General features: G+C 31.5%; 1 protein-coding gene and 1 long non-coding RNA gene across 7 annotated transcripts; both read right to left on the reverse strand.

The window, feature by feature from the left end:
• Positions 1 to 794: 794 nt before the first annotated feature.
• LOC105139580 (uncharacterized) lies at positions 795 to 9918 on the reverse strand. 2 transcript variants are annotated; one of them, XR_845005.1, is made up of 4 exons: positions 9556 to 9918; positions 9414 to 9465; positions 1114 to 1183; positions 836 to 1008 (listed from the first exon to the last, which is right to left on the reverse strand). It is a non-coding gene; the product is annotated as an uncharacterized LOC105139580 (long non-coding RNA). The 2 variants fall into 2 exon arrangements; XR_845004.1 differs by having other exon boundaries at positions 795 to 1183.
• Positions 9919 to 12688: 2770 nt separating this feature from the next.
• On the reverse strand, positions 12689 to 17500 carry LOC105139582 (RING/U-box superfamily protein). 5 transcript variants are annotated; one of them, XM_011046063.1, is made up of 8 exons: positions 17114 to 17500; positions 15797 to 16291; positions 15311 to 15485; positions 14504 to 14816; positions 14204 to 14276; positions 14036 to 14126; positions 13620 to 13699; positions 12689 to 13136 (listed from the first exon to the last, which is right to left on the reverse strand). In XM_011046063.1, exons 1-8 carry the CDS (start codon positions 17192 to 17194, stop codon positions 12885 to 12887), a joined length of 1560 nt encoding a protein of 519 aa, XP_011044365.1. In that variant the 5' UTR covers positions 17195 to 17500; the 3' UTR covers positions 12689 to 12884. The 5 variants fall into 5 exon arrangements, with proteins under 5 accessions (XP_011044365.1, XP_011044368.1, XP_011044366.1 ...); XM_011046066.1 differs by having other exon boundaries at positions 14519 to 14816; positions 15311 to 15473; positions 17108 to 17500; XM_011046064.1 differs by having other exon boundaries at positions 15311 to 15473; positions 17108 to 17500.
• Between the last annotated feature and the right edge of the window lie 19 nt (positions 17501 to 17519).

Here is a 17519-nt window from a genome sequence, read left to right on the forward strand (position 1 = left end):
TGCGGTTGGTTTTATAAATTTTTCGTCTTTTTTAATTTTAAATTAATTTTTAGATTATTATGAGTTGAATAAATTAAAAAATATTATTTTAATATTTTTAAATAAAAAAACATTTTACAAAACAACTTTTATGTTGTCTCATACATCTCGATAATATTTTAATATATTTTTAAATAAAATATACTTTATATGTATAATTTTTTTGTTTTTTATTTTAAATTAATTTTTAGATTATTATGAGTTGATTTTAAAAATAAATTAAAAAATATTATTTTAATATTTTTAAATAAAAAATATTTTAAAAACAACTTTTATTGCTGTCTCAAACACCCCTATAATATTTTAATATATTTTAAAAAACACTTTATATATATAATTGATATGGGACAAGTCTTGAATCATGGATTAAGAGCGTATTTGGTATTATGGTAATTTTTATAGTTGTGGTTTGAAATAAACAGTTTAATAAAAAGTATTTTTTGTGAGGTTCATTTCCAAAAAAAATCGGTATTTGGTTAAAACTATGGTTGAAAAAAAAAATTCTTGTTTTTAATTGAAATTATAGTAAAAAAAAAAAGGTTTCTTATATTTGGTTAATATGCTTTATATTTTAGGTTTAATTTTAGAATTACTTAAAAGGACATATACATACACATATATAATTACAAAACTTACATGTTTTGTAATTATAATTACATAACAAAAAAAAATCCTTATATATTAATGTACTTCTTCATTATTCCATCATACTATTTGTAATTTTATCGCATACAAAATTTATACATGAAGGCCCCTGTGATCCTTGAATGACCAAGTGATGAAGAATATTAGATAGAAAGTCATATGTAATTAAATTGGGATTGTGATTATACTAAAAAAGATACATCATCTTGTGATCTCTTTCTAATATAGTTATGTAGTGTCATTAATGCAACTACAATCTCAACTTGTATTTTGTATGAATAAGCAGGCATGTTTTGTAAAATTCTCCATCTCTGTTTCCATACACTAAAAGAACATTCGATCACGTTAGATAGTAATGAATATGCATAATTAAACACTTTTTTCCAACTATTTGGTTATCCACGATGCCTAAATTTTTAGAAGTGATACCTCTCGTCTTTGTAAAGACTCAAATACTCATACTCATTTGGATATCCAGTATCAACCAAATAGTATTTTCCTGCAAAAATAACAACATGGTAATTGTTAACAAAACTAAAAAACAAATTATAAATTACCAAATCTTTAATTTATTCAAAATCACAACCTTCTAGAGGTTTTGGAAATTTTATATTACTATTGTTAATAACCTCAAGAAAAATACGTCTATCATATGCATTATATTCTCATCTTACCCCCACAAATATGAATTACATGTTAAAATTAAAAGCAGCCATAACATTTTATGTGAATACACATTTTATTCCAATAAATAGAATTTGATTTTCAAATGATATACAAGCATGAACATGTGTGTCATCAATTGCACCGACACAATTCTACAGGCCACAAAAACATAAGTACCTATAAACATATATAACATATTTCATACTCATCTAAACTACTTAATTAAACAAAAATTCATCTTACTTTAAAATGTGGCACAAATCTTATATTCATAGCAATTTCTTTTGGTGTGCTCGTAAACTGTGAATCTACTGGTTTTATGACTTTCACAGCAAACAAACATAATGATTGAAGCACTTCTTTAAAACATCTACTAATAGTTTCATATGAATGCTAAAATTTTTCCTGCACTTGTCTATTTGACGCCCTAACTATTATTATAAATAGAAATATTGTCACATTTTCAATAACGCTTATTCTTCTTAACAGTTTTAAGCTATGGTATGTTTCTAATTCAGTGCACAGACTCAACAAAGTGGTTGTTTCCATCCTGAATATGTTAACACTTCATTTTCAATGACCTCTAAAAACTTCATTCAACCAATGCATCCTTGTGTTGTATGAAACCATACATGGTTCTTGATACATATAATTAATATAATGCATGTTTATAGCTCCAACTGTGCATATAATTAATTTTTTTTATATCAAACTGCCTCCTTAGAATAAATTCATCGTCATCTTCATCATCGTCATTATTGTCATCAGCGTTGTTTCCATCACCGTCATCTCCGGTACCAGCAATTGAGGCACCACTACCTTCACAACTAGGATAATTAATGTGGTCTGTAATATGATTCATTACATTATCATAATTTCCATTGAAATCCCCATTGAATATATCATTAAACCGTGAATCATCCATAACTTCAATTACATGTAAATAAAAAAAACATTTATATGTTGTTAATAAAAACATTTAAATAATTAGATATTATTCAAAAAAAAAAGAACATGAACCAAAAATTGGTGCGACATAATTCTTTATATACCTGTAAAGCCAACAAAAACAGAGTGTTCCACTTGCTTGTATAAAATGCAGTTGAGGTTTGAGAGATTTGTTATGAAGAAAAATAGTTCATTAAAAGTTATTACACAAACATTCCTCTTTATATAGAAAAAATTCAATGTTGTTTATGTCTTTTTTACAAGTTATTCATCTTTCAATATAAGTACATTATCACATGTATAGACTATAAAAGTAACATATAATGTTAATTTTACAACTCATACATGGATAATATTCTGACATGTATTCTTTCATTTATATTGTTCTCATTGTATTATTCAAGATTCCCTGGTCTATTTTTTTTTCTTTACTTTTCACCATGATAGTTTCAACAATTCACAAATATTCAATAAAAAAGAACATGAACCAAAAATTGGTGCGACATAATTCTTTATATACCTGTAAAGCCAACAAAAACAGAGTGTTCCACTTGCTTGTATAAAATGCAGTTGAGGTTTGAGAGATTTGTTATGAAGAAAAATAGTTCATTAAAAGTTATTACACAAACATTCCTCTTTATATAGAAAAAATTCAATGTTGTTTATGTCTTTTTTACAAGTTATTCATCTTTCAATATAAGTACATTATCACATGTATAGACTATAAAAGTAACATATAATGTTAATTTTACAACTCATACATGGATAATATTCTGACATGTCTTCATTCAACCAATGCATCCTTGTGTTGTATGAAACCATACATGGTTCTTGATACATATAATTAATATAATGCATGTTTATAGCTCCAACTGTGCATATAATTAATTTTTTTTATATCAAACTGCCTCCTTAGAATAAATTCATCGTCATCTTCATCATCGTCATTATTGTCATCAGCGTTGTTTCCATCACCGTCATCTCCGGTACCAGCAATTGAGGCACCACTACCTTCACAACTAGGATAATTAATGTGGTCTGTAATATGATTCATTACATTATCATAATTTCCATTGAAATCCCCATTGAATATATCATTAAACCGTGAATCATCCATAACTTCAATTACATGTAAATAAAAAAAACATTTATATGTTGTTAATAAAAACATTTAAATAATTAGATATTATTCAAAAAAAAAAGAACATGAACCAAAAATTGGTGCGACATAATTCTTTATATACCTGTAAAGCCAACAAAAACAGAGTGTTCCACTTGCTTGTATAAGATGTAGTTGAGGTTTGAGAAATTTATTATGAAGAAAAATAGTTCATTAAAAGTTATTACACAAACATTCCTCTTTATATAGAAAAAATTCAATGTTGTTTATGTCTTTTTTACAAGTTATTCATCTTTCAATATAAGTACATTATCACATGTATAGACTATAAAAGTAACATATAATGTTAATTTTACAACTCATACATGGATAATATTCTGACATGTATTCTTTCATTTATATTGTTCTCATTGTATTATTCAAGATTCCCTGGTCTATTTTTTTTTCTTTACTTTTCACCATGATAGTTTCAACAATTCACAAAATGTGAAACTCCTAGGGATGAATTACAACATGTATCGAATTCATCTAAAGCAAAACAATAGTAACCGAACTACAATTCACACCTCATAAAATAAACACAATTTTGGGATAAGAACTCCAACAACAGTTGCACCAAAAAGAACATGTATTCTAATTGAATAGGTGACAAATCCAACAACTAAAATAGCAATTAAAGTAGCATATATAGATATTCCATCCTCTAGATCACCCTCAGGGTAGCGATTTGCCATCCATTTACATGTCACAGCAGACATTCATTCATACCTAAAATTAACTTATGTGGTTTTATTTTTTAGCCAAGACAATATTCACACCTCACATGCACACAATAGCTAAAACAAACATTTTAACAACAATGAATACAATTGGATAAATAAGGCAGCAACTCTCATAAATCCTCACGACAGTCAAGAAAACAAACCAATATTCACACCTCATAAGCACACAGTAGCTGTATATAGTATATTACAATAAAACAAGCATTACATAACAATGAATACAACTAGACAAAAGTAGCTCCCATCAATCCTCACGGCAGAAAGAAAATAAACCAATATTCACACCTTAATATGATTCATTACATTATCATAATTTCCATTGAAATCCCCATTGAATATATCATTAAACCGTGAATCATCCATAACTTCAACTCATAGTATATTATAATAAAACAAGCATTTTAATAGCAACACTCAAGATTCAAGACCTTCAAGGAACAACACAGTGAGAGTAGCACATATAGATATTCCATCCACTAGCTCACCCTCAGGGTAGTGATTTGTCATCCATTTACATGTCACAACAGACATTCATTCATACCTAAAATTAACTTATGCGGTTTTATTTTTTAGCCAAGACAATATTCACACCTCACATGCACACAATAGCTAAAACAAATATTTTAACAATAATGAATACAATTGGATAAACAAGGCAGCAACTCTCATAAATCCTCACGACAGTCAAGAAAACAAACCAATATTCACACCTCATAAGCACACAGTAGCTGTATATAGTATATTACAATAAAACAAGCATTACATAACAATGAATACAACTAGACAAAAGTAGCTCCCATCAATCCTCACGGCAGAAAGAAAATAAACCAATATTCACACCTCATAAGCACACAGTAGCTGCTCATAGTATATTATAATAAAACAAGCATTTTAACAACAACACTCAAGATTCAAGACCTTCAAGGAACAACACAGTGAAGGTAAATTAACAATTAGTTCCATCTAAGGGTCAACCATTTAACATTAATAAAAATCGAAGTTACAGTTTTAATTCGTAGATAAAATATAACATTAAAAACTATCAATATTTCCATACAAGTATATTAACTCCCAATAAGCAGTTTAATATTAATGTAACAGTAAAAAAATTACTACAAATGGAAATGCCCTATATGTCTCAACACGAAATGTGGAATAATACAATGACTCGGATAAACTTTGGCAATTAGAAACTACTTTTTTTCATGGCATATTACAATAAAACAAACATTATATAACAATGAATACAACTAGACAAAAGCAGCTACTATCAATCCTCACGACAGAAAGAAAATAAACCAATATTCACACCTCATAAGCACACAGTAGCTGCTCATAGTATATTATAATAAAACAAGCATTTTAATAGCAACACTCAAGATTCAAGACCTTCAAGGAACAACACAGTGAAGGTAAATTAACAATTAGTTCCATCTAAGGGTCAACCATTTAACATTAATAAAAACCGAAGTTACAGTTTTAATTCGTAGATAAAATATAACATTAAAAACTATCAATATTTCCATACAAGTATATTAACTCCCAATAAGCAGTTTAATATTAATGTAACAGTAAAAAAATTACTACAAATGGAAATGCCCTATATGTCTCAACACGAAATGTGGAATAATACAATGACTCGGATAAACTTTGGCAATTAGAAACTACTTTTTTTAAAACTGGCATCCCATTATTCTGCAACAATAAAATAGACATGTACAAATATAGTATGCGAGCAAACATAGTTAATTGATTAACAGTTAAGAAAATAAAATAATATCATATCAGCTAAGCACATTTAGTACGTGCATACATTCGTTGCAACCATCTCAACTTCTGCTGCTTATCACCCATACTAGCCCACATTTCTCTTTTCCTTCTTAAACTTAGATACTCTGTAGCAAAGTCGTGAAACTCATCTTCAATTGAAACTCCAAGAATTAAGTGCAGCTCAGCCATCACCTCGCGAATACTACAGCCTTTGCGATCCATATTAATAGACGTGGAATCACTCTTAATCAACATACTCTCTAGTTAATTGCACCATGATAGCAGTTTAAAATTAATTCTAGATGTTTTCTTCTTTCTACCTCGCACCTCATAAGGATCTCGTTTTTTTCTTTTCCCACTGCTTTTTTTTTGTTACTGCTAGACATATTTATCCCTTCAATCATTTGAGCCATGTTAGTCTAAAAATCTAGAATCACATCTTCCTCTGAATCACATAAAATAATACCATGTCAGCTAAGCACATTTAGTGCGCGCATACAATCGTTGCAACCATCTCAACTTCTACTGCTTATCACCCATGCTAGCCCACATTTCTCTTTTTCTTCTTAAACTCAGATACTCTGTAGCAAAGTCGTGAAACTCATCTTCAATTAAAACTTCAAGAATTAAGTGCAGCTCAGCCATCACCTCGCAAATACTATAGCCTTTGCAATCCATATTAACAGACGTGGAATCACCCTTAATCGACATACTCTCAAGTAGTTAATTACACCTTGATAGCAGTTTAACATTAATTTTAGACGTTTTCTTCTTTCTACCTCGCACCTCATAAGGATCTCGTTTTTTTCTTTTCCCACTGCTTTTTTTTTGTTACTGCTAGACATATTTATCCCTTCAATCATTTGAGCCATGTTAGTCTAAAAATCTAGAATCACATCTTCCTCTGAATCACTATTTCCTTCTTCCAAACCAGCATGATCAATGTTAGCATTGCTTGTACTAGGATCGACATCTCTACCAGCAGGTACTCCTGATGAAGGAGCCTATGCAAACTCTTTAGTTGTAATAATATTGAAATATATTCTGTAAAATTTATTCTTCAAAGATGGTTCAATACCGATATGTTTGAATTTTTTGGCTTCTCTAATTTCCTGTATATAAATAAAATGAAGTATTAAGGGATCAACAGTAAAAAACTTTGGTGTTGGAATTTGACAACAATAAAAGAAATTGTTTGGATGACGAGGAATTTACCTAAATTTTTTGTTTCCACCACTCATCGCTAGCTGAAATTGTGTCTAAATCACTATTCCTACCAACACTAGTTTTAGAAACCAGCTTATTCCATATCCTCCAATTATGTTTTACATCCATCCCATTTGTTTTTTAATTATGTTTTAGTGAATGCATGGGCAGTTTGTTCTTTAAATGATGTTATAAGAAATTTTCACCCTGTTTTATTAAAATGAGTATTAGGTCTCATCCCTATATCAATTGCTTTAATGCATATATCACAAAATATATGCAACATTTCCTTTGTCCAAGCAGCCTTATCAAAAGATTCAAGACCTTCCATGATATCTTTTAACACATTTAACAAAAGTTTGAAATCAATCAATGATATCAATTACATTGTGGCACATATATAAATCGTGGACTCAAAGAATTATAAAACACTCAATGTTCAGCATTTAACAAAAGTTGTGTGGTTAGCAACAAACATTAACCATGCATGTATTTGAATGAGAATGTTCCCGTTAATTTGTAATGAAAACTAATTGAAACCTTTTAATTTTTAACTATTCAGAAAATTCAGTTTCAACCATAATATATTTGAATTACCAAGCAAAACATCATTGTCATCATACTGTTTGGATGCTAAAAACAAAGGGGGAAAAAAACAAAAAGTCAAGAATTTATTTCTATATTCAAAGTAACACAACTTTCTTTCACAATTTCTACATTCAAAGTAACACAACTTTCTTTCGCAGCATGGAAACAAATAAATGCAAAATTGATAAATATTCAAGACCTTTCATAATATCTTTTAAAATATTTAACAAAAATTTAAAATCAATCAATTATATTGTGGCACATATATAACCGTGGACTTAACCAATAAAAAAACAATCAATGTTCTACATTTACAAAAGCTGTGTGGTTAGCAATAAACATGTGGTTAGCAACAAACATTGACCATGTATTTAAGTTGAATGAGAATATTCTCGTTACTTCCTAGTAAACCAGAAAGACTTGTAATTTGTAATGAAAACTAATTAAAATCCATTAATTTTTAACTATTTAGAAAACTCAGTTTTAGCCATGATATTATTTGAATTATCAAGCAAAACATCATTGTTATCATGCTATTTGGATGCTAAGAAAATAGAGGGGGGGAAAACCAAGAATTTATTTCTATGTTCAAAGTAACACAACTTTCTTTCACAGCATGGAAACAAATAAATGCAAAATTGAAATTCTGATTTACTTTAAAAGTAGAAATCAAAGTAATCCTAAACAACATGCAAACAGGTAACTCCTTAAGATTTACTGTAAACACATAAATGAAATAACATCAAGAACATATCAAAGAACTTTATGGTTGATCAAGCAGAAATAACATCAATGTGCATAATGAACATATCAGACCATGAAGAACAACACATAAATGAAATTTGTAAGCATCACATTGTTTACAGTAAATAAATTTAATTAAGGAGCAGCATTGTCAGCTAGTAGACATCAAAAACCAAACCAGATTTCAACAAAGAACAACATTAATTACACACAGTACACAGACCATAAAGCAGCACAAATTACAGGTTTTAGCTCAAGTAAAAAATATTAAAGAACACATAGTATGGGTCATGAAAAGCAATACAGAAAAGCAATGAAATTTACTAAATTCAAAACAACTAACGAAGGCACAATAAACAAAAAATAAGTAGCAATAACAATGAAATTTATAGCTCAATTCAATAAAAATGAAATAACATCAAGAACATATCAAAGAACTTTATGGTTGATCAAGCAGAAATAACATCAATGTGCATAATGAACATATCAGACCATGAAGAACAACACATAAATGAAATTTGTAAGCATCACATTGTTTACAGTAAATAAATTTAATTAAGGAGCAGCATTGTCAGCTAGTAAACATCAAAAACCAAACCAGATTTCAACGAAGAACAACACTAATTACACACAGTACATAGACCATAAAGCAGCACAAAAATATAGGTTTTAGCTCAACTAAAAAATATTAAAGAACACACAGTATGGGTCATGAAAAGCAATGAAATTTACTAAATTCAAAACAGCTAACGAAGGCACAATAAACAGAAAATAAGTAGCAACAACAATGAAATTTATAACTCAATTCAACAATTGCATAACAAACAGTAAATCGATCATGTAGCAGTACAAACATGCAATTTTTCATATAAAAAAATAAAGATAGAGATAAGGCAGGAACTTACCTCAGTTTCTCTCTTTTAGGTGTCCAAACTAGCATGATTTTGCAGCTTTGTTCTGCAAACAAAAACAATGGAAACCCATAACAAAAATGAGATTTTGAGTTAAATTTTAAACAAAATTGACGAAGATAAGGCAGATACTTACAGGTCTCTCTCTCGTAGACCTTTCCTAGCACGGATTTGTTGGGTTTTTTTGCAATGGTAACAGTGGAGGGATAGATCAGTGAAGGTTTAGGTTTTCAATTTTCATTTGGAAAGAAAAAAAGACAGAGGGGAAGAAGCTCACTCTCGAACTGACATCGTCCTGTTCGTTGGTGGTTTTTGTAAAAAATAGAAACGGGATTTTTATACTAAGAGACGAGAGAGGGGAACAATCTGGGAAAGAATGAGAGTTAGATAAATGTTAACATTCATTTGCAACTGTAACAAAAAAATTTAAGAGGGTAGAGGACCATTAGGAAGTAATTGATTGTGTAATAGAAAAGTTTATGTTGTGAGAGAGAGGATAAATGCATGAGAACAGTATGAGGAAGGTAGAAAATGGGAGTTAAATTAATGATAATATTCATCTATAACCGTTCTGTGAATAATTTTTGTGAGGGTGACTGTTGAGAAAGTAATTAGAAAAGTTGAGAAAGTGTCGGTGGTGAGATAGAGGAGAAAACACATAAAAAGTAATGCACAATTGCTTTTCAAAGATTACAGTTCAAACTCAGTTTGGATTGGGACCCACATAAAAAAATCATGGTTGGTGTTAACCAAACATGTATAAACTGCTTTTTAATTTTAGCCGCAGCCACAACAGCATATCCAAATACTATGTAAGTGAGTCAATCTAAATATATCTAGGTAAGCTCAATTTTTTTATTTTATAAAAAAATAAAAATAATATTATTTAAAAAAATTACTAAGTTTTTTCTAGATTAATTGGGTTAAGGGTTGATCAAGATTTTTTTAATTAAATTATACTAAATTAATTTTACTTTTTTATTAAAACTTGGCTCGGCCTAAATCCTAGACAGCCCGATTATAATCAACATACAGTTGGAGTTTTAAAACAGTGACTAAGACTGAATTATCTTACAATGTCATGGTTCCCAATGCTACAGAATTAATATGGAAAGTATTTTATGGTGACAGCTCTACGAACATGAAAGTCAACGCATACTTGTTGACCATCATATTCTTTGGCTGGTTACCGCGTCAACAAAAGAGATCTATCCGTGCATGGATAGAAGATGGAGTAAAAGCTTCCAAGAGACTCACATTTTAGATCTGTGACCAGCAACATGAAATGGGTTTTGTCTTGGGTGACTTATTTTTATTTTTTATAAAAATTATATATGTAAACTTTTTTAATTTTTTTATAATTTAAAAAAATTAGTTGATATATATAAATAATCAGTAATGATATATAAAAAAATCTTGAAGAATTAAGAAATAGGTATAAATTATGATATTTAATCTTAAAAAATAGAATATTTACCTGATTATATTAGTTAATTAATTAAATGATGATAAAAATATATTATATTAATTAAATAAAATAAAAAAATAACATGTAAAACTACACATTTTAAAAATATTAATATTTGTTATTTTTAAAAATATAATTTATTTATACAAAAGATAAAAAAAATCATAGATAAGTCAGAAAAACGTTTTCAAAAACTAAATGCATTACCAAAAAATTATTATTATTTAAAAGAGATTCTCTAAATAAAATAAAAAAATAAATATAAATATAAGTATAATTAAGTTTTTTTTTTTAAGCATCAATTAAAGTAAAAAAAATAAAGAAAAAAAAAACAACAAATAACTAGAAAAAAATAACAAATATTGCTAGGCATAGCAAGCGAAGCTAGCTCGCTGACCTATTTCACAAGGGCACCCCTCTTTTGTTTTAATATGCGCTTGGAGGTGGATATCATGTTATTTGCTCTTTTATTTTTTCAAATAAACAATGCATTATTTATTTTGTTTAAATTTCAGTCACAGCAATAACTAGAAAATCAAGATTTATGTTCTTTTAATTTAAAAACTTGTTTTTACTTAAAACATCTATAAAATGTTTTAAAAATTATAATAAATTTATTCATGATTTCAAAAAATTCAGATACCTGAAAAAAAACTAAACTCCATTTCACATCTATTTTTATGTACGGACATGAGATGGAGTAAAAGCTCCCACGAGACTCCCGTTTTAGATGTTTGATGACATCATCGCTAAATTCATGTTTCACGTGAAAAGTGCAATCGCACCACCCCCCGCCCCCCGCCCTCCTTCGTCCAGCGGCGGAAGGATGTCACCTGAATCACGCCAATACTGAGAGCAAAGCAGCAGTCTATGAAATTAAGGAGCTTAATTTGTGTTGGGTGATAATAATAACAAAAATCATCTACGTTCTCTCAACATTAATGGTGTTTTCGAGACAACTTGTACCCAAGAACATATTCTTAAAGATGTATTCTCCATCATATTACAACATATTAGCCTCGGGATTTGGATTTAAACCCAGAAAGTTGAGAGATGAAGTAAATCTTCTTAAGCACCAGGCCAAGTACCAGCACGAGGTTCTTGAAATCAAATTCCATATGAACAATTTGGTCTCAGTTATATAATAATAAATTAAATCCAAGAGTAACTGCCCATTCTTCCTCAATTATTTCTTCTAAACCGTCTTTGCAGGCCTGCAACAAACCAGTACTCGGTTCTCATGATCAAGACCCCGGGACTTACCCCCCTCCTGCAGGTGGTTCAGGGATTTCTTCCACGACCCTGGCTCAGGACAATCCTCAACGCATGCATGCAAGACTCACTAAACACCAATCTGCGCTGCTAATTAGTGGATAACAAGCGCCATAAACATCTTCGTGATTTAGGCAACTGGACAGCCATATACAAAGGAGCGAATGCATTGTTAAAAAGTTAAGACATCCCCTCCTATTTTAGTAATAGGATGTCTGACAGAAGTGATTGTGAGCACACCACCACAGTTAAGAAACTAACAGAAAAGAAACCCAAGTTAAATTCATTCCAAGCAGGACCCAATCCAATGTTTACTATCTCTACTTCTGGAAGCTTTTTACCGTATTAAAAAATAATATAAATTATATTTTAAAATTTTATTAAATAAATAATTTTTTAATATAATAATAAAAATCTTGATAATCATAGTTATGAAATTAAATCTTACTATTTTATTTTCTTTTAATTAACATTATTTAATAACACAAAATAATATAAATTTCAAAGCAAATAAAAAATATACTAAAAATTAATATAAATTATATCTTTAAATTTTATTTAACAACTTAAATTTTTTAGATTGAATCTCTGACTAATAGAACATACCATGATCCTACTTCAATGATCCTACCTCAGGATATATCACAATTTACAAAGCCACTTAGCTTCATTTAGACACCATCTAAAGCACTATGCATTTTAATTATTCCTAATGAGATAAAAATTTAACTCCCCCGTAAAGTTTCTGGATTTTCCACTTCATTCGGCTGGAAGTTATGATGGCCTCTAGTTGATGAATTTACAGCTCTTTGAAATGGGCCTTGTCCAGTAATTACTTGGGAACTATGCAGCTGCCCATGTTGGGCGTGCCACCTCCTCCATCTCAAAAACTCAACGAGTATGGAACTCCCAGTCATTGCTACGCCAAATCCAGAAAGTGTTGCGAGGAGAATGGCTAGAACTGCTTGCACATTGACCTGCATGGCATAAAGCAACAAGAGTGGAAAGCATCTAATCAGAGGACCAATAAATAGAGAATATCCAGTGTAAGATCACTTAAGGTTCAAACAAGGTCAGAACTCAAGCCAGGACAAAATCTAAATTTCAGCTATTGTAGACTTTCCTTTGATCTAGGGATGAGATTTAATGCAATCACAAAATCAGATTTTCAACACAATTTTCTTTAACTTATTTCAGACCAGCTATGAGAGTTGACATCAGAAAACAGCTAGAAGTTAGTGCACATCAAATCCTATAATCTGTTACCAAAACCTCTAGTCAACAAAACCTTCAATCCCAAAGAGCTATATAATAATTTAGCTCCTTATTTAATCTTTTTCCGGGACATTAAATGATTGCTGTAGACTGTAGCGGTGGAACAAGTGGTTGTTGTTGTTCTTGTAATGCTTTGAAAGGGGGATGCGTGTTTTGGAAATGATAGTAGATGAGACATTACTCACCAAACTGTAGAAAATATGTGCAAAGAGAACGACCAGGGCAAATTGAATTGATGCAAAAACCCAAACAAATCTTCTCTTTACTGCACAGAAAAAGCTAAAAGGTGAGAAGCAGAAATTATATAAATAAGTGAGAAATCTGTAAGGAAAGATTTCCATGAAAATTAGATTTCCAACCAAAAGTTTTGTAGTGAGAAGTTGCTGCCATAATATTTGAATCTACAAGGCAAATAACTTCCTTGATATGTGTGTGCATGTGTACATGAGACCAAGCAGGTTAACCTAGCAAATCAAAGTGGTAATATTACACCACCTGTGGCTGTACTTGTATTCCAATTCACAGCAATTGATTTCTGCATGTAAGATCTTTCCAGTACTTAGGGATTCAAACCTCATTTTTCTTAGTACAACCAGCTTACCCATAGTTGATGAGATGATGGATGAGAGAAGGCCCAGCGCACAAGAAAAAGGAAGGGATACAGCAATCGCTCCCATGCCCATCTTTCCAACCTTTAAAACAAAATGCATTGAGAAGGAAGGAAAAGGAAAAATTTGACAAAATTGGGATGTCAAGAGGCTTTTCTTACCAGGAGCTGCTCAAGAAAACAAAAATAGATAAGCATGCTAACAATGACAAGCACAGGCACTTCTTCCCAAACCCTGATTGCATATAAACTGGTCAGTCTCAGGTATATCAATCTAGATTCGATGTGAAAATTAATTCAAAACTACAGTTTTGGGTTTACAATAAAATTAATAAATAGCCATGATAAAGCACTAAACGCAGTTTGATTAGGAGTGCCTGCAGTAATCTGAATTCTCCGCTCCTGCCATTTCTCAGCCATTACAAGAACCATAACTTCATTTTCTAAGTTAGGAAGACATACCAGAAATTTACTTGCCTGTATCCATTAACATCTTCCTGATTAGCTCTACTTGCTCCAATAGTTCTAGAACAGACACCTTGCATTCGTAACAAAGTCACAGGCAGGTTCTGAACCTCTTGCTTGCAAACATCACAGATCTTGTTACCTTTGATGCTAAACCATTTTACAGCACATTCTTGATGGGCCAGAGCAAGTTCACCTTTGCAGCTGCACTCCATCTTAAGGGTCTCTCCACCTTCACACAATTCAATCAAACAAATTCTACAAACAGCCTCTTCTTCGGGTATGTCCTCACCATCAACGCCATTGCTTTCTGTATCATTGGACTAGAATAATAAATTTGTTGATAACGACAACAGGTACTGGACAATATGGAGTACAAAAGTATATATCCTATTTTTGCGTTAAAAAAGACATTCAAAATATATATATATAGAAAAATTAACTGTAGAAATGCCAGTGTGTAATTGAAGTTTTGCTTGTACTCCCATCTTCTCAAGATCCAAGTTTTCAAATCACTTAGCTCGTGGGGAATGATAATGGCTATGATGTTTATTGATTGCAAGGAATGAGGAAAACAGATCATAACAATGAAGTCTAATAGCCTCCAATTGTTACAACACTTAAAAAATTATGAACCACATAGAATGATTGTGCTAGTGCACATACAGGTATGCAGCAAGTAGCAACTCTCAATGGATTCAAAAGTGACAAAACATAAATCTAAGAAGTTTCAGATACACAAATATGCAATGCCCAAAAGCACAAGCCCAAGCCCATCATAAAAAATAAATAATGGCAACATACCAGCATCAACACTTGGAGATGCATTTGTTATTGTATCTCCTTCCTTCACTTGAGGAGTTGAAGGAATCATGCGGAAAAAAGAGTCCATCCTCTTTATGCTTCTTTCTTTATTATTAACAGGAACTGAGAGTGAGCGAGATATCTGCCGCTGGGTTCCTTTCCTCTGCAAAGACATCTGTCAAATGAGGACAGAAAATAATGAATTTAAAGTTGGCAAAGAATTCAATAACCCAGAAGATGCTGAAATAATTAGTGGTGGTTGGTGTAGGGAACTAAATTAATTGATCCATTAGTATATGATATCTGTTAAGAACAACTTAAGTAAACCAACTCCCTTGCTCCTTAGGATCAGAGGAAAAAGAAAACAACTATATCAGATAAGCAAGCTATATTCCTAAAGTTAACCAACATGCATCATTTAAAATTTTGAGGGCCATTAAGGCAACCAACTAGGTCACTTTATCCATTCAATAAACAAAAACTTACACTTGAATTTAGCATGCCACCACCGCTTCCCCCGCGTGCAGACTCTGCCTTAGAATTTGCAATTGGCGTCACGGGAAGTGATGATGTTTGCTTCATCCTAGGGGTGAAGATCCTTGTAAGTGACAATGACCTTGAGATTGAAGGTTTCTTCCGTGGTATAGATGAAGCATCTGGAGCTACGGTGGCAGCTTTTTCAATATCTAAAGTAGAAGTTCGAGACTTGAAGCTTAGTTTAGGTAACAAACTTTTTAAGGAAGATTTGCCTTTTGATGAAGAGGCGGCTGGGGAACCACTGGCTCTTGCATCCACAGAGCTAGGTGTCAGGAGAAAATTTACTTTCCTAGGAGATGGACTAGGTGTCGGGGGCATCCTGATTACAACAGAATCCCGCGAGGATTCTTCCAATGCTCTTGAGGGTATCTCTAGAAAGAGATTTCTCCGCTTCCAATGTTGAAAAGTATCAGTTTCTTCAACTATTTCTATTGAGTGTTCAACCTGGGAAAAAAAGAGAGAGCAAGATAATAGAGCAGTGAGGTGGAGAATATGAAGAATGATCATACAAAAACTGACAGTTCATTTTTCTTCTTCTAAACAGAGTAGCTAGTCAGCCCAGGGTCATCCAAGTGTTTACAAAAGTCTGTTATTTAACACACATGAACAAGCGCAGGTGCATGGACACGCACACGCACACGCACAAAAGAACACGAAAAAAGATGCATACCAAAAGCAAGTTAAACTAATAAGAACAAATGGCCTAAATAGCTTCCACAACAAATGGTTCATCGTTTAGATTTTCTTTTTTCAGTACAATCCAGAGAACTATAGCTCCAAACCAACATAGCAGCTCTACCCGAATCCCCATCCACCTCCTATACCACCATAGCTAGCCCCAGGTGGATGGCTCGTTGAAATTTGGAGCAGGCCCCCTTCATGTTTCCGCAAATATAGGTGTACATAGGCGTTTGATCTGCTAATACTACTAGTTATAAATCTATTTGTCCTAGGAGAAAACACAACCTCTCACATACTTATTTTAATGGCATGATCTAAACCAAATTACATGGCAATAAAAGAAAAGGCACAGCAAATAAAAAGAAGTAAAATCAAACACTAAAAAGAATTGACAAGAACAGTATTATCAATATAGAGAATCAAAATCAAAGACCAGTTTGTTGTTTACACATGGATGATGATGACTGATTTTTAATTTTTATTTCTTCCTAAAGAAAGATTACAATGAAAAACTTGATCCAAAATATAGCAAACAAAGAAAAACTTAAGAGAGAAGAGATCAAAGAGAAAAACAAAAACTTTAACCTTGTCAACTGCTTCTTGGCTTGGACATACACCAACACCTTGTTCAACCTCATTCACAGGCTTCTCTTGATGAGTTCTCATTATATTACTGTTATTGTTAGAGCATGAGAAGACAAAAACAAAACAGCCCAGAAGCTCGAAAGTTTCAAGAACACAAAAAGAAAAGCTCAACGAAAATGTGCAGTGGTTGTACTAACTTGTTTCTTGAGAAGTGTGAGAAAGAAGTTGAATAATATATATATATATATATATATATATATATATAGTAGTGGAATAATAAATGAGTTGAGGAGGCGAAGGAGAGGGGGGAAGGAGGAGGATGATGGGTTCCCCCATCAAATCACAAATTCTTTTCATTTATGGCAAAGCAAAAAGAGGCGGGGGGGGGGGGGGGGGGGGTTGTAGA

Source organism: Populus euphratica, unplaced genomic scaffold, assembly GCF_000495115.2.
Source record: "Populus euphratica unplaced genomic scaffold, PopEup_1.0 scaffold94.1, whole genome shotgun sequence".
In the NCBI taxonomy this organism is placed as follows: Eukaryota; Viridiplantae; Streptophyta; class Magnoliopsida; order Malpighiales; family Salicaceae; genus Populus; species Populus euphratica.